The following is a 25,790-nucleotide window of genomic DNA, read 5'->3' as shown; positions in this document are numbered from 1 at the left end:
ATATTCTTGCCTTTTTTCCAGCCATTAAATATGATGTTTACTGTAGGTTTTCTATCTACACCCTTTAACTATTTGAGGAGGCTGCCCTTTATTCCCAGTTTACTTAAAGGTTTATTATTTTTTTCAATCTACATTTTTTTTGAGACAGGGTCTCATTCCGTCACCCAGGCTGGAGTGCAGTGGTGCAACCACTGTAGCCTTGAGTTCCTGGGCTCAAGGTGTCCTCCCACCTTGTCTTCCTAAAGTATGGGGATTACAAAAGTGAGCCATAATTTTCTTGTTTTGTTGTTCCTATTTTGTGTGTTTTCCTATTTCTTTATCCTCTCTTACCTTTATAATGTCCTTTTTACTTTTTTGGAGTTAGATCACAGCATTTTTTTATTCTAACCTATTGAGACTGTTGCTTAGGTATTTTCAGGCTTTCTTTTTGCCTGATATATACTTACTGCTACACATTTTCCTCTATTATAGGTTTAGGCAGAATAAATTTTGTGAATAGTATGCAGTAAATTTGTTTTTTCTTTGTTTTACCCATTTGGATAACTGAGTCAGAGGCATTATTGAAACGGTGAGTTTCCTCCCATTGTTCTAGAATGCCAACTTTGTCATAATTCAAGTGTCTGCAGGTAATTATCAGTTTTCAGATTCTCATTTACCATTGATCTACATGACTACTCAAGTAATACCACATTGTCTTAATTACCACTGTTTTATAAGAAGTCTAATAAGTTATCCAAATTTGTTCTTCAAAAGTGTCTTAGCTACTCTTGCCTTGGAGCATTTCTGTATATAATTTTAGAACCAAATTATAAGATCTTTTAAAACAAGGTTTTTGAGGTTTTGATATAAGGTTCATTGACTATTGTGAAAAACTGATGTAATTGTGTTGAGGAGTGAAGAATATGACTAATCACACATATTAGATACACTGTTGGGGCAACCATAGGATGCACAGATAAAAAAAATATAAAGAACAGACCGTCAGAGAAAGCCTGATAAAAGAATTATGCAAAACAAGACATCAGAGTAAGCTCAATGTAACTATTGATGAAAACTAGGTATCTGCCATTTACCAACAGGGGGGAAGCTTAGTTCCACACAACTGTAGCTTTAGTTCCATATAAATAGAGCTAAAAATCCACTAGAGTTTTATAGCCATGTGCTAGCTACCCACATGCTACATAGTATTTTTATTTCAGTTATTCAACAATAAAATTAGCAGATCCATTTTATGAATGGGCTTGCTCTTTTGGATTTCTCTTTTCCCACTCCAACAATATATAAATCACCTGGGATGTGGAAAGAATGATATCTTTAATATTGAGTTCCCACATCCCTGTCCAGTGAATGGCATCTTTAATACTCAGTTCCCACATCCCTGTCCAGCATGCCCTCTACTCTACAGTCATTCTCAACTAGAGGAGCCCCATGTTTTCACAATAGACAGTTCAGCCAAGCAGGAAGGGGATCAAGTGGATAGGAAATCAAGCAGGAAATATGTGCAGATGCTGTGTTTATCACACAGGCATTCTCATACTTGCCAACTATGCTCTCCTGCAGGTGACTTCCAGCAAGGGTGCTCATCTAAAAATGCTTATTGGGGAATGGATGGAATGACGGAAAGTATAGTAGGAGATATCTTAGAGACCTCCAGTTCTCAAGGCTATGTGGGCATTACTTCTCCCCGCAAGAGTCTTCCCCTGTAAGTTTTCAGGGAAAACAGTTGGGGCTTCAGGAAAAGGATCACAAAGAAGTGAAGAGACATTAGGCAGGGTCTTTATGTGCAATCACTATGGTTTATATAAGTATATGAAAATAAATGCAAGTATTAAAAAACATAACCTTAACATAGCAAAAAATAAGGCCACCAGGATCAGAAGACAGTAAAATGAGCCACTTATAGGGATGGACAATCAAAAGCAGAGTGTCCAGAGGGAAAAGCAAGTTCAGATGTGGTTTTTACATGTTAGTCTTAGCATCTAATGCTTCAAGATAGAGAGTAAAGATTTAAAAAGTACTAATATTAACTGAAAATGAGCTCTGCATTGTATTTGTACTTACAGATAAAAAATACTCAGGGGAAGTATGTTTGCCTCAAGTCACACAATCTGTGAGTCACTGAGCCAGGATGAAACCCAAGACCATCTGGCCTCAGTGCCAATGTTTTTCAGCTCCAAGTTCCCAGTTGGGAAGAATAAAAGGGACACCTGCCCAAAATGCATCAATCTCAAGGTCCTTCCAGAGATGCAGGTCAACTTATATGCTTGAGATGGGAAAATGCACACAGATCAACTTTACTGAATCTGATCAACCTATCGTTCAATTTTTTGTACAAGACCTTTACATGTAGCTTTAGGGGTCATGCTCAAGCCCCTTCTTAAAATAGCATATAGGTTTTATTTTGTTGTTTACTCATTTTCTTCCATGTCTTTTATAGAAAATTACTTTATGGCCATAATTATGCCAAGTTAATATTAGCAGTTTCACAATGGCTGATTATCATTATGTAGTATAAGGAATATGCAACTTGACAATATTCTGTATGCTTAACTTGCTGCACTGATCACTGAGTTCATAACTTTAAAATCTTTACATGCCATATTAAAAATGTTCTTCATTTATATAACTATTTTCCATCATCTTTGCTGGAAAAGTTAGGCATCACCAAACTAGAAACAGATTCCCTTAAAAATTTTTATCTATTGGGATATTGTCCCCAAGCTTATCAAATTAATTGGGTTTCTAGTAATTATTAAGGCTTGAGCTAATTCTAAGGCTTTTCTGTGGCCAGTTAATTATGATTTTACCACTGTATGAATTCTCTGGTGTACAGTTAGTTGTGACTTCTGGATAAAGGCCTTCCCACATATAGCACATTGATAGGGTCTTTCCCCAGTATGAATCCTCTGATGTAAAACAAGGTCTGACTTCTGAGAAAAGGCCTTTCCACATTCAGCACATATGTAAGGTTTCTCTCCTGTATGAATTCGCTGGTGTCCCGGAAGGTGAGACTTCTGAGAGAAGGCTTTCCCACATTCAGTACATATATAAGGTTTTTCTCCTGTGTGAATTCTCTGATGTCCAATGAGATGTGACTTCTGGCAGAAGGCTTTGCCACATTCACTACATTTATAGGGTTTTTCTCCAGTATGTGTTCTCTGATGTATGATGAGCTGTGACTTGCGGGAGAATGTCTTCCCACATTCAGTACATTCGTAAGGTTTTTCCCCAGTATGAACTAACTGATGTGTAATGAGTTCCGTTTTCCTGCTGAAGGCTTCCTCACATTGAGCACATTTGTAGGGTTTCTCACCAGTGTGAATTCTTTTATGTATAATGAGGTGGGACTTCTCACAGAAGGCTTTCCCACATTCAGTACACTCATATGGTTTCTCTCCAGTATGAGCTCTATGGTGTATAATCAGCTGTGACTTCTGGGAAAAGGCCTTCCCACACTCTCTACATTCATAGGGTTTTTCCCCAGTATGTATTCTCTGATGTATAATGAGGGGTGATTTCTGGGAGAAGGCTTTCCCGCATTCACTACATTCATAGGGTTTTTCCCCAGTGTGAACTCTCTGATGTATAATAAGGGATGATTTCTGAGAGAAGGCTTTTCCACATTCAGAACAATCATAAGGTTTCTCCCCAGTATGAGTTCTCTGATGTACAACAAGATGAAACTTCTCACTGAAGGCTTTTCCGCATGCACCACAATCATATGGTTTCTTTCCAGTATGAATTCTTTGATGTACAATGAGCTGTGACTTCTTAGCAAAGGCTTTTCCACATGTAACACATACACAGGTTTTCTCTTTAGTTTCTACATTCTGATACTGAATAAGGGATTGTGTATTTCTAAAAACAGTTCCATACTGATTATCATCAAAAGGTATTACTCCATTGTGAATCTTCTCAAGAGTAGAATTGGGCTCACTCTGGCTAGATGATTTTCCACCTCCAAAACTCTGATCAATTTTTTTTCTTGAATTGCTCTTATAACAACTCGTTAGGTCAATATTTGGTTTTAAGTTCTTTTTCAAAGCATCATATTTATGGAATCTCTGTATTGATGTACCTGTTTCTATGCACTCTTGAAATATTTTCCCCAATGGATTATATTTATGCCCTGACGCCTCAGTCACTGTTTTACTGTTAACAAATGTGACCTGCCTGAAGAGTTTGTCTTGATTCTCTAGAATTCTCTGCAGCTGACCATCACCTTGACAGACTTTTAAAATGGAGCACAATGAACCATCCTTTGTGACTCCCTTCAGTATCTTATGATGGAAGGAAACTGTCCCCAAAATACATGACTGGGAGTTGTGAAGGTTACTCTTCCTGTCTAAAAGAAGAAAACACACAATTTAAGAGTCATCACAAGAGTCAATTAACAGAGGGTAAAGAAGTAGAACAAATGGATGATCCAACATAGTAGATGAACTCACAAAAAAAGGATGGAAACAGGTCATCTCAGAAGACAGTACAGCACATAGTGTTATCAGGTGAAGAGATAGACAAGAATGTTAAACAGAAATATTCATGTAAAAACTAAACTTAAAAGCAATGAAAAAGTGTCAAGGGTCTCATCACTACTTTTTTTATTATTCTTCTAGAATCTTTCACTTCTGCTTTCTAAATAGAAACCCCTTTTCACCTTTTAATTTCATTTGTATTATAAACCATGTGCTATACATTTTTATTATCCTACCATCACTCTAAAGAAAAAAGGTATCTTCTGTATGCAAAATACTTTAACTCTCCTCCATCTATTTTCCTAACAACTAACACAAATAATGGAAAAATTCAATATCCTGCTGCAGATTCAGCATCAGAGTCAAACAGAGAATACAGATCTAAATTCCACTACTCCCAATAAACTACTTTCTATACATGTCAAGTAAAACTAGTAAAGTTCTCCCAGAAAAGCTATGTCTTCCTGACCCTAGTTTTGTTCATATACTCTCTCCAACACTCTTTGCTTGCCTTCACCCTCCTCCTTCAGCCTCAGAAGCATTTATGTCATTCAGAGCAGGTACAGTTGGATGCTCTGAAAAATGTCTCTCAAATACTCCCACAGCTCTTTGGACTCTAATTTCCTCTGAACTCTTAAAACAGTAACTGCATTTGACATTTAATTTAGTATAGTCATTTACCTGGGAATCTTGCCTTTTAAAGTACAGTTTATGTTCTTGAAAGGAATTTGCCTTTTATTGCCTTTAAAACTCTTTCAGAAAAGACAGTAAATATAAATATATATATACACACATGAGACAGGATCAACAAAAAATAGGACTCCTCTGAAAGGCTCCACAATTACTTGTTGAGTGACTACTAAATTCTCAGCATAGAAGCAAAGAATAGGAGATTTCAATAAGGATAGAAATATAAACCTCAGGCACCAATCAATTAAAAAAATACACATAAATTGGTATTTCACTTCCCTTGTCTCCCATCTGCCTGATATTCATCTGGATAGATCCAATTTGATATGTCTCTCTTTATGATCCATGGCTCTTCTCCTTGTTCCAACTTGGAGATGACATCTGGTTTGGAAACTGGATACCCTATTAAACAGAAATCACAGAGGATTGAAATTGACTTTACCTAAGGAAAAAGAAAAGGTGCAGTTTCAGATGGTCTACAATGAAGCTGTCCAGTTAGCCCTCAACAAAGGCATAACCTCCATTTGCAAAGGTATGAAGGTCATAAAAGTCATGACATATGTCAGGAACAACCTAATCACAGCAACTGGTAAGGAAAGGCACTTGATTGGACAACTCTTGAGTTATTCGGGGAAGCCATCCTTACCCATTGAGACCAGGTGGCTGTAGTTCTCCAGCATCACATCCCTGTACAGGGTCCTCTGAGCAGGGTCAAGTTGCTGCCACTCCTCCTGGGTGAAATCCACAGCCACATCCTTGAATGATACTAACCCCTGTAATAGCAAATTCCTGTTCAATCTGAAGTGATCATTCTCATAATTTCTACTGTAATGTGCACAACTACACCCACACCTAGTTTTGTATCATAGTTTTTGGGAAAAACAAAATAAAATCCTGTTTTTAGCAAGCAGAGCCAGGCATATAAAGAGAAAAAAAGAGGTAAACCATAAAATGCCTACCTAATACATACAGTAATTTCATATGTTTTAAAGGCAGCACCCAAATAACCGGAAGGAAGATGGATTATTGGATGAATAGTATTGAAACAATGAATAGTAAACAGGAAAGGAATAATGTTGAAGAAATATTATGAGTTGAGTTGTATCTTCTGAATATTTATATGTTGAAGTCCTAACCCCCAGTACCTCAAAATGTGATATGACTTGGAAACTGGGTCATTGCAGATATACCGAGCTATATGAGGTATTTAGGGTGTAACTAAATCTAATATGATCTGTGTCCTTATCCAAAGGGGGAAATTTGAACACAAAGACATGCATAGAGGGAAGATAATGCAAAGAATAAAAATAAGATAGTTATAAAGAAGCTAAGGAGAGAGGCATGAAACAAATATATCCCTCACAGTCCTGAAGAACAACAACCTTGATTTTGGACTTCTAGTCTCCAGAACTATGAGACTAAATTTCTATTGTTTAAGCCACCCAGTTTATGGTACCTTGTCATAGCAGTCCTAGCAAACCAATACACTATACAATACCTGGGAAAAAAGAATAAATTCTGACGGAATAAAAATTTTAACTCTAAAAAGTACTAAAGACCATAAAAGTAACAAAATAAGACATGGGAGAATTTTAATTAATGATTATAGAGCAGAAATGCCCTTTGCAAGTACATTTTTTTTTTTTTTAAAAAGAAAAGCTACATTTAGAGAATCACAGAATGTCAGAGCTCTAGAAGATCATTAATCTAATCTCTTTATTTCATAGGAAAATGATCTTAGCTTCCCCCAAATTTAATAGCTGTCTTATATACACATAATAGCTAGTAATAGAATGAATATACCAATTACAGGAGCAACAAAAAATAAGGAATCCCAAATGATAAACTCAACAAAAATGTGCAGAAAACATTAACGAAGAAACCACAACAAATTAGTGACATAACATCAAAAAAAGAATTTGGGTAAAAGTAGAGTTATAAAATGTTTCTGGAGGGAAAACTGACTATTTTAATTATGTCCCCATTATCCTCACAATAGTTGTTAACTAATAGCAGAAACTAATCTAACAGTGATCTGTATTATTTTAAATAAATTGTTCAGACTTTTTCCTAAATATTCCATTATTACCAAACACCACTTTCAGAATGAAAATGATTATTTCAAATGTCAACACTGCCTGCTTAAAAGCCTCCTTTGTTTTCTTCCTTGCTAACACAGTCTCATCTCTCTCATCTCAAATCTCAAGTTTTCTCTCATCCCACACCAATTCCATATTCACTCTGTCAAGCTGCCAAACACATAGTTGTCCGTGACAATCCTATTAATTTTCCTATTTTACATATAAGAAAACTGAGGATTACAGTGGTTAAGTAAATACTTGCCAAAGATTACATACTAAATATATGATTGATGAACTCTCATATCTGCAAGATTTATTCTCACTCAATAGTCTAGTTCTTGACTACTGCAGTCCAAACTGCCTCCTTGATACTGTAAACATGATCTTTTATACTTTATCACTTCAATACCAACCTTAGTCGACCTTTCCATGAAGCACTCTCCATTTTAGTTTTAAAATTCTCAGCCTTCCTAAAATCACTCTGCCCTACTTTTACAAACGCTGCTTCCTGTTCTCAGCCTACTTCCCTCATGAGCCAAAGTTCAATAATCATTTAAGCCTATTACCTACTTCCTTAGAAATCTGGTTGTTCCCCACTCTCTGCTATAACAGTACCTGCTCCATGTCTGCTACAGAACTTTTATGTGTTAATGTTAGTTTCTACATCTCTTTACATCTCTGCCAATGTGTTAATGTTGGTTTCCACATCTCTCTTTTCTCTGCAGTCCTCCCAGAAGAAAACTATACCTAAATCTGCTCAGGATATTCAACAGCTAGCCAGTGCATATGACATAAACTGGGTACTTAAGAAATGTTTGTTAAAAAGAAATGAATAATGATTATAAAGAAAAAACAAAAACTCATGTTTAGTTAAAAACTGTTTTGTGTATTAGTCTACATTTTTTTTTTTTTTTCTTTTTTTTTTTTTTTGAGACGGAGTCTCGCTCTGCCGCCCAGGCTGGAGTGCAGTGGCCGGATCTCAGCTCACTGCAAGCTCCGTCTCCCGGGTTCACGCCATTCTCCTGCCTCAGCCTCCCGAGTAGCTGGGACTACAGGCTCCCGCCACCGCGCCCGGCTAGTTTTTTGTATTTTTTAGTAGAGACGGGGTTTCACCGTGTTAGCCAGGATGGTCTTGATCTCCTGACCTCGTGATCCGCCCGTCTCGGCCTCCCAAAGTGCTGGGATTACAGGCTTGAGCCACCGCGCCCGGCTAGTCTACATTTTTTTAATCTGAAGAAAAGTAACATAAGAAAGATAATAAATCTGGAATACAGAGGAAATCCATTCTGAGAGGTAAATTCATAGATGTTATCATTCTAACATTCTGATTTTGCTTTATTAATGATACCCAAATGCTTCAATATAATAAGTAGGTATAAATTTCTTAATTTTGAGAAAAATACAGTACATAATCAGTGGAAAATTATACTTTTGTCAACTAGAAACCATTTTTACAGCTCGGGTCCCTGTGGAAATGGAAGTACAATTAAGAGATGGAAGAAATGAAAGGGAAGTAGGTGTTACAGGCTGAAAAGGAGGATATGTGTAAAAACGACTTCACTTCTGGATGGTAGGGAACTAATACACAGCCCTCTTCCTGAAGGAAGAAGCAATTAATCAACTAATTAGCCACAGCAGTTGGATGTATTGGGCTAATTAAAAAATCCATTCTCCTTCAAAGCAGTGTTGTGTAACAGAAATATAAAGCTAACCAGATAGTAAGTTTACATTTTCTAGGAACCACATTCAAAAAATTATTTTCAATAATATATATTTATTCCAATATATTACTCAAGATATTGTTTCAACATGTAATCAATCCTTAAAAACTCCTAGTGAGTTTTTTGGAAATATAACTTTGAAATCTGGTATGGACTTAACACAACATGTCTCAATTCAAACTAGCCAATTGCAAGTGTTCAGTAACCACATTTGACTGATGGCTGCTATATTAGACAGCACAGCCCTCAAGCAAAGCTACTGAAATCCAAAAACAAAAACAACAAAAAAGTCTTTTTGCAAAAGAACTCTAAACTCTACTGTAAAATATACATAAGGACTCCTAATGCAAAAGCTGACTTCAAGATTTGACAATGATAATGATACTGATGATGTAATAACAGCTGATACTTAAATACAGTATAAACCATGCCCCGGTTACAGTTTCAAGCATGGTTTTTACTCAGTTCTCACAACAACCCTATGAGGATTATAATCTCTATCTGTAAGATGAAGAAACAATCCCAGACAACCAGGCCACAAAGAAATATTATGCATCTGATAAAATAATAAAGGAGAATTCTATGTACTGATATGGAAAGATATTCTAAATGTATACAAAAGAGCTTTATATTGGACAGTAAGTTAAAAATCAAGTTGCAGAACAAAATGTTTACCGTAACATTCTTTTTCCAAAAGAAAAGTGTATGAAAATAAGAGACATTCTCACACATTTGTACTTTTACACGTAAACAGTTAATCACAGTTATATTCATATCAAAAAAGGTTTGGAAGGTTAGAAGCAATGGTTAACACTGATTATCCTGGGAGCAAGTGAGTTTAAGTTAAAGGTCTCTTTGTTTTAAATTTTTATCTTTTATATAATTTTAAATGTTTATATGCCAATGCTGGCAGAAAGAAAAAATAATACAAACTTTTAAAATTGGGAGAGCAAAGAAGGAACAGCCTTGAACTTGACAGTAATCCTACAAATTCTGAAAGCAGAGCAAAAGATACGGAGCATCAGGGACCTTTGCCCTCCAAAGATTTGCCAGATAAATAAAATTTAAGAATGGTTTTGCACATGTACCCTAGAACTTAAAGTATAAAAAAAATTTTTTTAAATAAAAAAAAAAGAATGGCTTTTTTTGAGAGAAATATATAGTTTAGAAAAACATTCAAAATGTGCCTATCTTACATTAATGAATTTACCTGTGGATAAAATTGGACAATAGGAAGCATCTGTAATTAGTTTGTTCCTCGAAAGCAGAGGTCAACAAATTTTTTCAGTAAAGTTTATATTTTTGGCATTCCAGGCCATATGGTTTCTGTTGTAACTACTCATCTCTGCCATTGTAGTTAGAAAAAAGCTATGGACAACATGTAAACAAACAGCATGGCTGTGCTCCAATAAAGCTTTGTTTATAAAAACAGTTGGAGAATGGGATTTGGCCCATGGATAATAATTTGCCATCCCCCACTCAAGAATAAGGTTCAAGGAGTTTGGCTAGACATTATGATACATCCCCTCTAAAAAGATCATTTTAAGACACCACTACAAGAAATCTACTGTGGCATTTACCAAAGGAGTGTTGGTGAGGACACTGTGCACTCCACCTCCTAGAGTAAAAGCCAAAAAGGAATTTTTTTTTTAGTCTTATATGGCAAGAAATATTTTCTTACCATGGGAAATTTATCTTTCTCTTTAGGGAAATGCAAATCGTGTAACTCATGATGTCTGCAAGAAAGATCAGAACAATTAGTACATTAATTTATAAAAATGGTTTCCAGCCAGGTTTTTCACATATTACCTAGCAATGCTTTTGAGGTCTTGATTTTTATTGTTACCACCTTTTCCTTAATCCAGATTTTAGATATCTTTACTTTCCATTTGATTGTATGAAAAACCAAAGAAGAAATTTTTTTAAAAAAAGCAACTCACCTGGGACTTCATCATTTTTTGCTCTTTTCCAAAAGGCCAGATGACTGAAAAAGCAAAACTGGTGATCAGAATGTTTTTCATAGACCAAACCCAGACTGCAGCTTTCACATTCACCAGTCTAGCAACAACTAACACCAGAAGTCAGGTAGCTAATGGGCTACCCTGTGGGATAAGGTTGTTTGAGCCTAACAGAAGGATCAGCAAGCACCATGTGGAGGAGGGATCATTCTTTACTCCTCTTGTACTTATAATATGATCACAAAGAAGTTGACCAAGGTTTATAATTGGATAGATGTGAAGATGTTTCCAGCTGATTTACTAACAACTTATTGTTCCCCCCGGGAATCAGCAATTCTATTTATATAAGATTTTCATGAGGCAATAATCATGGATAGCTATATAAAGATATAAGTGAAGATGGAGCTCCTTGGCAATAAGAATGGGAATGACCAAATGGAAAACTGAGGCATGCATTCCCTATTCCTGAAAAGAACCAGCAGCTGAATTCCAACAATCTTCCAAGAACTCTCTTATATTTTCCCCCAACTCAGAAAACTCTTGCTAAATCAATGTGCATGAACTCAAAGGTTAATTTTAATATGTTTTCTGTTTAAATTTGTATTGCTCTTTTTCAACAGCGCTATTGTCTGCATACAAAAATGGTGATAGGTTGGAACCACTGAAAAAAAGAGAATATACCACAATGCAGGAAGGTACATACCTAGTAAACTTTCCTCAGTCCCAGGACAAGTCATGCAGACAGAGCTTGAACTAGCCCAGAGGAAGTGGGGGCTCCCATGATAGAGAGATTATTTTATAGGGGGTATCCCAGGCTGTATCAAAACAGATCTAGAAGGACACAAAAGAAACAGTCATACTCATCTCTGGACACTCAGCAGATGCTCAATAAATGTCTCTTGAATAAAATATAAAATGATTTCAACAAACTGAGAAAGTGGAGGACTGAAATCAAACTTTTTATTATGATTCTATCGTTTTTATTTGTTTGGTCTTGTTGGGGGTACCATCAGAAATGCTTAGGGGGCAATGGTAGACTACGAAAAGATGTGAAAAGGGGTTGACCTTTAAGAACTCAGCAGCCTATGACCTGTGGAAATTTAACGTAAGTAAAGGCCTTCCCCAGTAAAATGTGGCTGACCACCACAACACCGTGGCCCCATTACTGTCCCCATCTAAATCTCGGAATTCTCAAGCCTAGCAATTATGTACCCTCTTGAACTCCCCCATGTGCATCATATCACTGAACACATGGACGCCCCCATCATTTAGTCCATAGCCTCCCATCACGGATTCCTCAGAGCCTCGTAAATCACTGAACCCAGTTAAACCCACCAGTCAGTCCACCTGCACGCCATTCCTGACCCCATAGACACCCCCTCACTTCTCATTTCCCAGTTACTAATCACATCTTGGATTCCCACATAAATCCAACACTAATCCCACCTACTTCCCCCACCAGTGACTTTATAAACCTACCACTGACCCTCACGGGCTCCTCTCCTCCCATTACCAATCCCACAGACTCACCCTTCACCGCACACATCCCGCCTCTGACTCCCAGCTGGATTATCAGGTCCCAAAACCCCCATCACGGCTTAATGGGAACCGCTGTCACATCCATATTGGCAAACTCTCCTGCTTCCTGTCCGGGAGCACAACACCAGGCTCCGTAGGCTGCGTTGTTCCGTACGGGGCGGTTTTGCCCGTTCCGCATCTTCAGAGGCTTTGTTCAGGAAGCAACATGGCTGCTCCCTGGGGCTGTTTCCGCATGGGGCCGCCATCTTGAGAGCCCGGTCGTCTCCGTACTAGCGGAGGATTCGCCCGGTGCTGAGCCCGAGTGGGCTGTACCAACGGGGCAGCGAAGGAGGGGGAAGACGACGGAAAGGCGGCCTATGAAAGGAGCAGTAAGGTGCACACTTTTGCAGACAGATTTTACAAGAAGGATTGAAGAGGAAGTTGGAGTGAACCTTCCTCTACTGGAAGCATGCTTCTGACGAAAGGGGAGGAATTTTAAATGGTACCATGGACGTGTTTGTGCATGGTACAGCCCCATGCCGGGAGATTCGATTTGCTGAGAGGGGAAGCGTGGAATGGTGCGGTCCTCTCCAGGGAGATTCCACTGTGAGAGAGAGGGACAAAATCTGGGGGCTGAACAGTCATTGTGAACTGTAATTATGCCAATAACAACGGTAAGGAATCCTTATAAGGGAAATTGATATTGCAGTAATAAGTAATAACAGGTCGACTGAAGGAAAAAGGGAAATTAAGAGGCAGGGAAGAAGAGACCGAGGCACAAAGAGAGGGACAGTGAGAAGCAGAGAATCAGAGAGAAAATGGGGGAAATGGGGACAAAGGAGCAAGCCTAGAAAGGAGGAGAGACGGGACACTGAAGAGAAAAAAAACAGACATAGGAATAGAAGTGGGAAGCTAAGGGGTAGAGTGTGGTAGACAGAGAGATTGAGACAGAAAAGAGACTTGAAAACCGGAACGGAAATAAGGGAGAGACTGAGAAGGTTAGATTTCAGAAACAACAACAACATGATTTTTAAAAAATGAACCAGCCAAAGAGAATATTAAAATTGTTATCTTAACACTTAGACCTTACATCAAGCTTTAAAAAAGCAAAATGCATGTTCACAGACCAATGTTTCATTTGTATGAATGAATACAATTTTGAATCATAAGTTTCACACGAGTGATGCTTTTTGATATATTATGAAACAGGCAGCAATTTTACATTTAGCAATTTTATTTCTCATGTCAAAACAAAGGCAGACTTAGATAAGAAGACAATGTATGCAGAAAGAACACTGTTGCATTAGGAAGAATGCTCCAATCTCAAATCTGCAAGAATCACAATATCAAACAAAATGACTTTTTTTTATAGGGAGGAATAAGAAGGGTTAGCAGGAACTTTGTAGGGAGGAGGATATGAGGTAGGGGTGTGCAGGTGGCAAAACCGGGGCATTTCTACAGAAATTGTTTCTGTTGTCATGGAATTCAGAATAAGCGGTTAAGGGGAGATGTTCTGAAACATAGTGCATTAGTGCGGTGTTTCAACTCAGGGGAAGGCAAAATGGGGCTGTGGGAAGGAGAGAAATCTGACTAAAGTTTGGTCAAGGCAAAGAGGGTAAGAAATGGTTGGTTGTGAGCACTTAACTTCTCATATCTATTTAGGCTTCCACAGTTATGTCAATATTTGTTTCTTGCTTTGAGCTTAAGACAGTGTAGACACTAAATTTAGTGGTAAGGGTATATAGTAACGATTAATTCAGAATCCTCAGCCTCAAAGAGTGATGCCAGTGGAAGTTGTAGACTCAGGAAAAGGCCAGACTCAACTACTGTTCCTATGTGGAGAGCCTTGTAGGAATTGTAAAAACTTTAGTTCTTCATCTTAAGACTGATGGAAAGCTGTCCTTATGTAGTACCTAATTTAAAAAGAAGATGTTGAAGGAACAGGAAGCCTCCCTCATAATGAAAGGAAGAAAATTAAAGCCATAGTATGATACCATTTCTCATCTATTTGCTTGTAAAATATTATTCTAAGTTTGGCAACACTGTTGGTTAGGCCATGGGAAACATCATGTATTACTATTGGGACGGCAAACTTATAGCCCCTATTTAGAGGTGTTGGCAATATCTAGCAAAACTACATGTATTGGTTATCTATTGCTGTGTAACAAATTACCCAAAACTTAGCAACTTGAAATTATAAATATTTATTGTCTCATAGTTTCTGTGAGTCAAGAATGGGAACAGCTGGGCTGGGTGGTTCAGGTTTAGTCTCTGTGAAGTTGCAATCAAGCCATCGGCCAGGGCTGCAATTATTTCAAGGCTCAAGTGTAGGAGGATATGCTTCCAAACTCAATCAAATAGCTGTGGGCAAGCCTTGGAGTATCAGTTTCCAAGTTTGCTCACGTGGCTGCTTACAGGCCTCAGTTCCTCACTATGTGGGCCCTTCCTTAGGCTATCTTACTGTTTTCATGATATGGCAGGTGACTTCCCTCTCTCTAAGACTGCTTCATGATATGATAGCTGACTTCTGTACAGACCAAGTGAGTCAAGGGAGAGAGAACACACACAAAACAGAAGCCACAGGCTTTTTATAACCTAAATTGGAAGTGGCATCTGATTACTTTTTCTGTATTCTATTGGCTAGAAGTGAGGCACTCGCCAGCCCATAATCAAATGAATGGGAATTGATCTCCACCTCTTAAGGGGAGGATTATCAAAGAATGTATGGACGTATCTCTAAAACCACAGCACTATGTAATTTTTACCCTATGATTCAGAAACCCCACTTGAAGAATATATCCCAAAGATATACCAGCAGAAAAAAAATAGCCAAAAGATTATTGATTGCAAAACTGTTTTTAATACCAAAAGACAGCAGATAACACAAACATTTAAAACAGTACTACTTAGCTGTGTATGTGTATGTGAGAGGAATTGGAGGAGAGAGGGAGGGAGAAATATCTTTCTGTACTAACATGAAGTGAATTTCAGGATATAATATGTATCCTGACATTAATTATATTAAGGATACAATATGTAAAAAACATGAAGTGGAAAAATGAAAATATTTGCTATTACCATTTTTAACATAAAAGTGAATGAATATGTATGTATTTATTATATATGTGCATAGCATATATATAAACAGTTGCAGTGAGAAACAAATGAAGTGACCCCTTTCCCCAGTCCTTTTTATTTACACCAGTTATGTTCTATAAAGTCATCATAAGCACTGGATTAGCAAGTACTGAACCATTGCTTCCAGGGGAAGAATAAAATTATATATATATATAAAATATTATTTTGTAAAATGAAATCCCAGCTGAGAATATATATGTATATATAAAATAACCCTAAAAACAACTTATCCTGGGCAGATTTTATTTTATTTTACAAAAGAGAAAATGAGGTTTAGAAGTGTTAATTAACTTGCCTAATGTCACTCCATTAACAGCTGCAGCTTCTTGTACATTACCATGCTGCCCCTTCTGTCTCTATCCTCTGGTCGTCTCAATACCTCAAGCCAGAGTTCTAACTCAACTGGGAAGGTGCACATGAGGTGACACATTTTTGCTACTCTGTGTGTGTCTGCAAATAATTGCAAAAGTGCTGTGAGTATTGATTTTGGGGTTATAAATGGATTTTAGCAAGTAGGTGAATTTGCAGATGCAGAATTTGTGAATAATGAAGATCAACTAAATATATACTTACCTTAAAAATTAAAAATGAATAATGGAAAAATAAATCGTCAAATAAAACATTATCTATAAAGGGTGGTATTATCTATGAAAATGTAGCAAATAACCCCAAAATGTAGTGGCATAAAAATGCACATTTGTTGTCTCACAGTTTCTGTGGGTCAGGAAGTTGACAAATTATCTAGTTTCTCTGCTTTAAGGTCTCTCACAAATCTATAATAAAGTTACCATCCAAGGATAGGCTTTCATTTGAAGGCTCAACTGGAGAAAGATCCACTTCCAAGCTCAATCATATGATTTTGGGAGGATTCAGTGCCTCAAGAATTATTGAACTGAGGGTATTCACTTCTTTGATAGCTGCTGGCTAGAAGCCACTCACAGTGCCTTGCCATGCAGAACGCTCTAACGTGGAAACTTGCTGATTTAAGGAGGCAAGAGAAAGAGTCTATAAGGGAGATGGTAGTCACAGTCTTTTATAATCTAATCATGAGAGGATATCCCCTCAATGTTGCCATATTCTATTGGTTAGAAGCTACTTACTTATATGGAAGTGACTACACAAGGTCATGAATACCAGGAAGTGGGGATCATTGGTGGTCATCTTAGACACTTCCTAAGAAGGTAATAAGACAGAAGGGACAGAAATAGTACCCACTGTCCTTTGAATGTACCATGTTCTGTTTATTTTACTTGAGAACCACAAAAAATTTACATAATTATAAAACAAAATTAAATTTTAGAAAATAATTCCAAACTATTGCTTCTGGCCAAGATGAAATAACAGGGAATGAATGCAGACGTGTATTGGTCCATTTTCACATTGCTGATAAAGACATACCTGAGACTTGGTAATTTATAAAGAAATTACCAAGAGGGTTAATAAAGAAAAAGAGGTTTAATTGACTCACAGTTCCACATGGCTGGGGAGGCCTCATAATCATGGTGGAAGGTGAAAGGCACATCTTACATGGTGGCAGACAAGAGAAGTGAGAGCCAAGCAAAAGGGGTTTCCCCTTATAAAACCATTAGATCTCATGAGACTTATTCACTACCACAAGAACAGTATGGGGGAAACTGCCCCCATGATTCATTTTTCTCCCACTGGGTCCTTCCTACAACACATGGGAATTATGGGAGCTACAATTCAAGATGAGATTTGGGTGGAGACACAGCCAAACCATATCAATACTTACACCTGAAATGATTTTAAAAACAGACAACTATATGAAACAATAGTTTTAAGATATTAGACATCAGGCAGTAAAGGATGGTAATCCAGTATGATTTTGTTACAAAACCACACATAACACCTACATGAACAATACAAATCAGAGGTAAGTCATTAATATTCTACAAAAATTCCTATGTAAAACATTAGTGAGAAGAACCTGCTATACATAAAGTAAGAATATACTAGTCCAAAGTAAACTGAGATGTTCTTTTCAGGAACAGCATGATAACTCAGTATTAGGAAATCTACTAGTATAATTTATCAAATATGTTGGCGAATCAAAACTAGTTATGGTTTGTGGAACAGGAGGGTCAGCTGGTCAGGATCTGGCCATTGTTGAGCTGCAGTTGTTTTGCTTATCTTGATGCCAGTATTTGTTTAGTTGCTAAATAAAAAACCTTGTGGCAGTTAGAACATAGTTTATTCTTTAACTGTAGGGGTACATGATTTAACCCTCATCTGGCATGGCCTTAGGTCTTTTTTTATAATTTAGTATCTTATTGATACAAAGAGTCTATTCTGTCAGTCTCATGATCTCTATTTTAACATCTTGATTCATTGCAGTGTGTAGGGTGGCCATGTGCTTTAAAGATGGCCACCCCATGGTGCCTGGCTGGAGGCCACTGTGTATTGGAATACACCAATGCTGTGCAGTAGGGCAGCAGTCCCCCAGTTGACCTGAAGAGCCAAACTATCTGGTCAGAAGCAGGGAGGGCAATGAAAGCTAACTCCTGGAGAGCTTCCTGGGGGAGGAGGCTCTTAGTAGGGTCCTCGGAAAATGTTTCTAGGGTCTAGAAGCCAAGTGGGTGCAGAGGGAGTACAGAGTGGGTGCAGAGTGGGTGACATGTAGTGGGGAGGGAGCATAGGTGGGGGAAGAGGGGTGTATCAATGAGTAAATAGAAGCAAGGTGAATTTTAATACTCTGAATCTGGCGGTTGGGCTGCAGGAGCTCAGGGAACTGAAAGGCCATTGGGAGGGGCAAGTCTAAAATAAAACAGGAAAAAACTGACATTTCTATGCAGGTGGCATCACTTTCCCTCACCTCAAAGCAACAAACCTGTCTCCTTCCCCCAGACTAACTCTCCTGTGCATACTACAGGGTGAAGCTCACAGCTTGGGACATTTGCTGGGGATTTTCTTTCAGCTGTAGAAAAAAAACACTCTCTATCAATTTATTCCTGAATCCATAGCCCAGAGACTTTCCTTTCAGTAATATGAAGCATCTTTCCTTTTATTCATGTCTTATTTTATGTTCTTTGGTAGAATTTTGACCTTTTCTTCATCCCAGTTTTGGACATTTCTGGTAAGGTTTATTCCTATGTCTTTTGTGGTTTATGTTAACTGCTGTGAAATAAGTAATTTTAATTATTAATATTTTCTAATAAGTTACTGCTGGCATGAAGCAAAGGTATTGATTTTTAAATACATTTTAAAACTTCTGACCTGTACAAAAAGGTATACAATCAGAAATAAAAGTAGGCCAGGCATGGTGGCTTATGCCTATAATCCCAGTGCCTTGGGAGGCTGAGACTAGAGGATTGCTTGAGCCCAGGAGTTTGAGACCAGCCTGGGCAGCATAAGGAGATCCCATCTCTAAAATTTTTTTTTTTAATTAGCCAGGCATGTTGTCACATGCCTGTAGTCCCAGATACTCGGGAGACTGAGGCAGGAGGGTCACAGTGAGCCTTGATGGTGCCACTGCAATCCAGCCTGGGCGACAGAGTGAGATCCTGTCTCAAAAAATTAAATAAATAAAAATAAACACCTGATCAGTGGTGAAATTTTTTTAAAAAGTGAAAATTAGAAAGCATTTCTTTATCTTCACTCTCAAGCCCAAGATTCCCCTCAAATTAACATTGTTTCCACATTTTTCTATATAATTTTCCAGAAAACATATCCTTTATAGAATGGACCATTCTATAATTCTGTTCTGTAGCTTACTATTTCTTGTATCTCAAAGAGCATTGCATGGCACCATTTATGGATTCACGTCATTTTTAATGGCCTCATAGCATCCTATGATATAGATGTATCTAACAAGTCTCCTAACAATTTGAGATTATTTCTTTTTTTAAATAAACTGATGTGAAAAAAAACATGTATTTTGGAGTATTTTAATAAGTATATTCATAGAAAAAATTTCTAACAATGAAATTATTTGATCAAAGAGTTTCTACTTTTTGCTGTAACAGAAAAAAAATGAAAATAATTTACCTACTACTGTGGTAAAACTACTGAACTCCCACTGTACTAAAACCTGTATTAAGTTTTGGTCCTTTCTATTTAAATGAATTTTTCTCACATTTTTGGTATAAATGTGAGAATGAACAAATGGTTTTTTCTCATTCTTTCCAATAATTGTATCTATTATTTCATTTTCTTGGGTTTTTTTCTTCTTTTTTTTTCTTTGGTTATAATTTCAGCGTATGCTGAATTGTAGCAATGACAATGACAATATTTGTCTTGTTCATGCCTTTAAAGGACCAATGAACATGGTTCTAATAATTCTTCATTTAGTCTAACATTTACTGTAGCTTTCTAGCCAACCTGGTGCTGGGCAGACCTGGAACTTGAGTCTGCAGGGGGCAGCGTAGAGCCTGGGGCTGCAGGGCCTGTCTTGGTTCTGGGGTGAGCTTCAAGCCTGGGACCAGGGGAGTCCGCTTAGCGTCTGGGGCCAAAGGGCCAGCCTGGAGCCTAGAGCTGGCCTGGCAGCAGGATTCACTGGGACAGGCCTGATGCTGGGGTCCATGGCAAAGTTGGGTGCTCACTTCACTCTCCTTCCCCCACAGAGAGGATCTCTCTCTCCTCACTGCCTTGCTTTGTGGGAGGGGTGACTTGAGTAATGTAAAACTCTCCAACCTACACTCTTCAAGGCATCTTTTCTTATTCTGTGCTACACCCAGGTGCTGTCATCCTTAGCTCTTGTGAAGGCATTTTCATGAATAAAAAGTTGTTCAAATTGATGTTTCTGCAAGGGGACAAGCTCTGGAAAATCCTACACCACCATCTTGCTAACATCACACCTAGCATGACAGTTCTTTTCTTTTGGCACTTGAAAAATGTTGTGCTACTTCCTGTTGGCCTCCATGGTTTCTGAGGAGATATCAACTCTCATTCGAATTCTATTTCTCCTATATGGAATGCATTGTTTCTCTCTGGCAGCTTTCATGATTTTTACTTTGCCTTTGGTTTTTAGAAATGTGACTACAATGTTTCTTGGCATGGATTTCTTTTCATTTTATCTTGTTTGGGATTCACTTAGCTTCTTGAATTTCTAAGTTTGGGGTGGGGGTTGGCCAAATTTGGGAAATTTTCAGCCATTATTATTTTGAATACTTTTTTTTTTTTTGAGACGGAGTCTCTGCCGCCCGGGCTGGAGTGCAGTGGCCGGATCTCAGCTCACTGCAAGCTCCGCCTCCCGGGTTCACGCCATTCTCCTGCCTCAGCCTCCCAAGTAGTTGGGACTACAGGCGCCCGCCACCTTGCCCGGCTATTTTTTTGTATTTTTTAGTAGAGACGGGGTTTCACTGTGTTAGCCAGGATGGTCTCGATCTCCTGACCTCGTGATCCGCCCGTCTCGGCCTCCCAAAGTGCTGGGATTACAGGCTTGAGCCACCGCGCCCGGCCTATTTTGAATACTTCTTTAGCCTCATCCTCCTCTCCTTCATGAATGCCAAAGACATGAATGTAAGATCTTTTGATATAGTTCCACATTTCCATGAGGCACTGTTCTATTTTCTTTTCTTCTATTTTCTCTCTGTTGTTCAGATTGCATAATTTCTACTGTTCTTTCACTTACTGATATTATTCTGTCCCCTCTCCTGCCATTCTGCTATTGAGTCCATTCACTGAGTTTTAAATTTTTAGTTATTGTATGTTCCCATTCTAAAATTTCCATTTTGTTTTTCTTTATATCTTCTGTTTATTTGCTGAGATGTTCTGTTTTTCATTTGTTCCAAGCATGCTTGTAATTGTTCACTGAGGCATTTTTACAATGGGTGCTTAACAATCTTTGTCAGATAATTTTAATATCTCTGTCATCTTGATTGGCATCTAGTGATTGTCTTTTTTCCTTCAGTGTAAGATCTTCCTGGCTTTTTATGAATGTTTTTTAAATTGAAACGTGGACATTTTGTGTATTATGTTATGAGACCTGATCTTAATTAATCCTTCTGTGGTTGCTGGCTTCCTGTGACAGCACTCCAGCAGAGGAAGTGGGGGTGACTCCACATTGTTACTTTCAGGTATAGGTAGGAGTCCAGTTTACCACTCAGCCTCCATTGATGCCCAAGGTGAGGAGCCCTCCTCATTACTTCTCAGGGAATGGGAGTTTCAGCTCCCCACTAGTTCTCCACTGGCTGGGAGGGGTAGGAGTACTGTGTTACTGCCTCCACTCCATGTGGCCTATGCTGGTGTTGTCAGGGGAGGAGCCTCATTACTGTTAGGCAGTGGTGAAAGTCCTTTCTCTCCATTACCCTGGGATTCTCGACACTACTCCAATGGGAAAAGAGGGGGGCATTACTACAGGATGGTCAGTGACATCATGGATGAAGAAGGACTCTTTACCCCTAATAGGGATGAAACTCCTGACTCCATACACAACCTTCTCCATTACAACTTGGCAAGGCTGGGAGGCTAGGCGCCCCACTCAGTCTTTTTTTTTTTTTTTTTTTTTTTGTAGAGATGGAGTCTTGCTCTGTCGCCCAGGCTGGAGTGCAGTGGCACGATCTCAGCTCACTGCAACCTCCGCCTCCCGGGTTCAAAGGTTCAAGCAATTCTTCTGCCTCAGCCTCCTGAGTAGCTGGGACTACAGGCGCATGCTACCACAACCGACTAATTTCTTTTGTATTTTAATAGAGACAGGGTTTCACCGTGTTGCCCAGGCTGGTCTCGAGCTCCTGAGTTCAGGCAATGCATCCGCCTCGGCCTCCCAAAGTGATAGGATTACAGGTGTGAGCCACCACACCAGGCCCCCACTTGGTCTTTTAGACATAGGTGATTGTTTTTGTCTGCTCAGGCTACTATAACAAAATATGACAGACTGGGCAGCTTAAACAACAGAAATTAATTTTCTCTCAGTACTGCAGACAGGAAGTTCAAGATCAATGATGTGCCAGCAGTGTTGGTTTATTTGTGTCTTCACTTGACAGAGAGAGTGAGCTCACTGGTTTCTCTTCTTATTACCTCATTTATTGTCAATTACCTCCTAAAGACCCTGTCTCCAAATACAGTCACATTGAGGGTGTGAAAGGGAAATTAATCTTGGGGCCCAAAAATCACCAAGCTAAAAGGAAAAGTCATGCTAGACACTGCTTAGGGCAAACCTGCCTCCCATTCTATTCAAAGTCATCCCTCTGATCACCGAGATAAATGGCTATCTGACTGCATTTATCTCTGATAATGCATAATCCCTGATATCCCAAAATTTCATCAAGATCCAAAGTTAATTTTGCTGTACAACTTCTTTTTTTGAAATTTTACTTGCTTCCAACACAAGGAAGGCAAGTTTTCCCACTTCCATGATTTTGGAAGGCAGGTAACTCCTTTATGGAGTTTAAGCTAACTTCTAACAGGGAAGACAAGTTTTGTTTCTTTTCTGCTCCCAGGATGGTAGAAAGCAGTCTTTGGTCTGAGACCCATCCCTAGGTAACTAAATGAATTGGGGTTTATCTTGGCTGAAGTTAAAATTAACAACCAGCTGATCTTAATTTCTTCTTACCATTAGAGCACTCAATAATCATTTTAAGGTGTGTGATTGTTTTGCTTAGCTTTTTTTGTTGTTTGTTTCTGTTTTTGTTGTTGTTGTTTCAATCTTTTTCCCATTGAGTTTGACCAACTGTATCCAACTTGATCAAATCCAAAGGAAAGTTCCAAATTATGGGGAACAAAGCTTGTAAAGTGGCTAAATTCCCACAAAAAAGGCTTTATTTACATAACAAGGCCACTTTTTTGCTAGCCAGCTGAAACCAAAAAAGCAATGGCTGTCTCCCAGGCTACAGTTCCATAGCTAAGATTATGCCTTGTTTTTTTTCACCAGCCTGGGTTTGGTTCCTAAGTCAAGCTCTGGTTTGATACCTGGTACTTCTGAAATGGCATCAATTTGTCCTAGCTGAAATATGGTAATGAGATTTAAAAATATTTTTTAAAGGAGCTCAGTGGTTAAAAGTCAGCTTAATTAAAAGCTAACATCCAAGATATGTATGTGTATGTGTAAGTGTGTGTGTGCGTATTTGTATTTAAAAGGCCTTCATATTTTTGTTGTTTTTCCTCTCCTAGGATCTTGTCTTTGTTGAGCAAAACTTTTTTCTTCTCATTTGACTGAATTATGTTTTCTTTGTTTACTTCTGCTGTCTCTCCTTTCTCTTGCACCCTCTGCTGCATGAGGAACCTAAAATAGTTTATAATAGCCTGGGATTCCTTAAAGAAAATGGAGAAGGCACCAGACTTACTTTTGGGGAGAAATCTTTGTTTTTCCTTATGGAACCCCAAGAGTATAAACAGACAAGTTCATCTCGGTTTTGTTTGTTTTTGTTTTTGTTTAGAGGAAGTCTCACTTTTGTCACCCAGGCTGGAGTGCAATGGCGTGATCTCGGCTCACTACAACCTCTGCCTCCCAGGTTCAAGTAATTCTCCTGCCTCAGCCTCCCGAGTAGCTGGGATTACAGGCACCTGCCACCAAGTCTGGCTAATTTTTGTATTTTTAGTAGAGACAGGGTTTTACCGTGTTGGCCAGGCTGGTGTTGAACTCCTGACATCTGGTAATCCACCCCCCTTGGCCTCCCAAAGTGCTGGAATTATGGGCATGAGCCACCATGCCTGGCCTGTCTCAGCTCTTAAACTGGTTGCTTTTGTATTCTGTTACCTAATTTTTTTACTAAAATAGTTATTGCACAGAGGCTACTCTTGGGTTTTTAAGGAAGAGTGTAGTTTAGACACTTAGAAATGTTTTTGTTTAAAAAAAAATTTAAGTGCACTGTAAAAGCATCACATGGTCTAGCTTCATACTACTTCTCCCTTTTTGAAAACCCAGGATTCAGTGTGGGCTCTGCCCAAAGATTAGAGATCTCAGTTAAAAGATAGGTAGTCCCTATCTAAATAAGATTGGTCTCCTTATAGAATCCTGTGATTGATTTCTATAATTTTATGTTTGATTTGGCATACATCTTTAATCTCCCTCTAGCACCACGAGACTTTCTCTCTGTACCTTGAGATGCAGATTTTGCTATCTGATTGTTCACCTGAAGGTAGTTTCCTTCAATATGCAGATTTAGGGCTATTTATCTGACAACTTCCAGGGTAATGAAACAGGTTATCAAGAGTTTGCAAGTCTATGGAGAAAAAAACAGTAGGTCTTATGAATCTATAAGTTGTACTTCTATCAGTATGCCTAATACGTCTATGTATTTATGTGTTGTATATATAGTTTCACTATTAAAAATATATAAAAGAGTTCCAGTTAGCTTAAAGAAAAATAAAAATGCTTAAATCAAATACTTTATCAGAAGAAGGAAAGACTAGTCAAATGCTTTTTCAAGTTAATGTACCTTAAGAAAAATCTTTAATTAATAAGCTAGCTTTAAAATTATTGGTAAAGTAATATGAGAAATGTCTTAATAATTGCCTGTATAGATTTTTTTGTTTGCATTCATTGATCAAGCAATTTTATACTTATCCTTGCCAAATACTATAAAGTATCAAAATTTGGCATAGGGGTTACAAAACTATACACCTAGCTCAAAACAGAATATTTGCTTGTGTAATTTTTAATAAATAAGACATTGATATTGGTTTAATGAATGTAGTTAAATCTTGAATTATTTAGTAAAATAACCATAACTTCTAATCCTGAGGCTTTAGGCAGTGTAGTCCACAGGCAGGAAGGGGGTTTATTTTGGGAAAGGACTGTTATCTTTGTTTCAAAGCTAAACTATAAACTACGTTCCTCTCAAAGTTAGTATGGCGTACACCCAGGAATGAACAATGACACCTTGGAGGTTAGAAGCAAGATGGAGTCAGTTAGGTCAGAGCTTTTTCACTGTCTCAGTTATGATTTTGCAATGGTGGTTTCAAAATGATGATGACTTAAATGATGACTATAGCAGTTTTCATAAATAATATAGGTAAACAAAATAGGTAAATGTAATGGGATAAATACTTGTAGATAAACTTGTCATAATTTAGAATCTAAAGTTATATTAAATTAAGTAATAGATATTTCATTATTGAGTATTTTCTTTTTTTTTTTTTTTTTTTTTTTTTTTTGAGACGGAGTCTCGCTCTGTCGCCCAGGCTGGAGTGCAGTGGCGCGATCTCGGCTCACTGCAAGCTCCGCCTCCCGGGTTCACGCCATTCTCCTGCCTCAGCCTCCCGAGTAGCTGGGACTACAGGCGCCCACAACCGTGCCCGGCTAATTTTTTG

The 25,790-nt window shown here is 38.2% G+C and overlaps 1 protein-coding gene and 1 non-coding gene across 2 annotated transcripts in view; one reads left to right on the top strand and one right to left on the bottom strand.

Moving 5' to 3' along the window:
• Positions 1 to 350: 350 nt before the first annotated feature.
• Positions 351 to 12,804, bottom strand: LOC105466857 (zinc finger protein 300). The gene is made up of 6 exons (XM_071098217.1): positions 12,456 to 12,804; positions 11,629 to 11,756; positions 10,908 to 10,951; positions 5,812 to 5,938; positions 5,441 to 5,567; positions 351 to 4,341 (listed from the first exon to the last, which is right to left on the bottom strand). Exons 2-6 carry the CDS (start codon positions 11,660 to 11,662, stop codon positions 2,796 to 2,798), a joined length of 1,878 nt encoding a protein of 625 aa, XP_070954318.1. The 5' UTR covers positions 11,663 to 11,756; positions 12,456 to 12,804; the 3' UTR covers positions 351 to 2,795.
• An 86-nt stretch (positions 12,805 to 12,890) lies between these two features.
• LOC105466858 (uncharacterized) overlaps positions 12,891 to 25,790 on the top strand; it is a 50,904-nt gene continuing 38,004 nt past the window's right edge. The window contains exon 1 of the transcript XR_011624574.1: positions 12,891 to 13,117. This is a non-coding gene — a transcript (uncharacterized protein). The remainder of the gene's footprint in view (positions 13,118 to 25,790) is intronic.

Source organism: Macaca nemestrina, chromosome 6, assembly GCF_043159975.1.
Source record: "Macaca nemestrina isolate mMacNem1 chromosome 6, mMacNem.hap1, whole genome shotgun sequence".
NCBI lineage: Eukaryota > Metazoa > Chordata > Mammalia > Primates > Cercopithecidae > Macaca > Macaca nemestrina.
The sequence above is the reverse complement of the archived record's forward strand: the minus strand, read 5'-3'. Positions and strand labels throughout refer to the sequence as shown.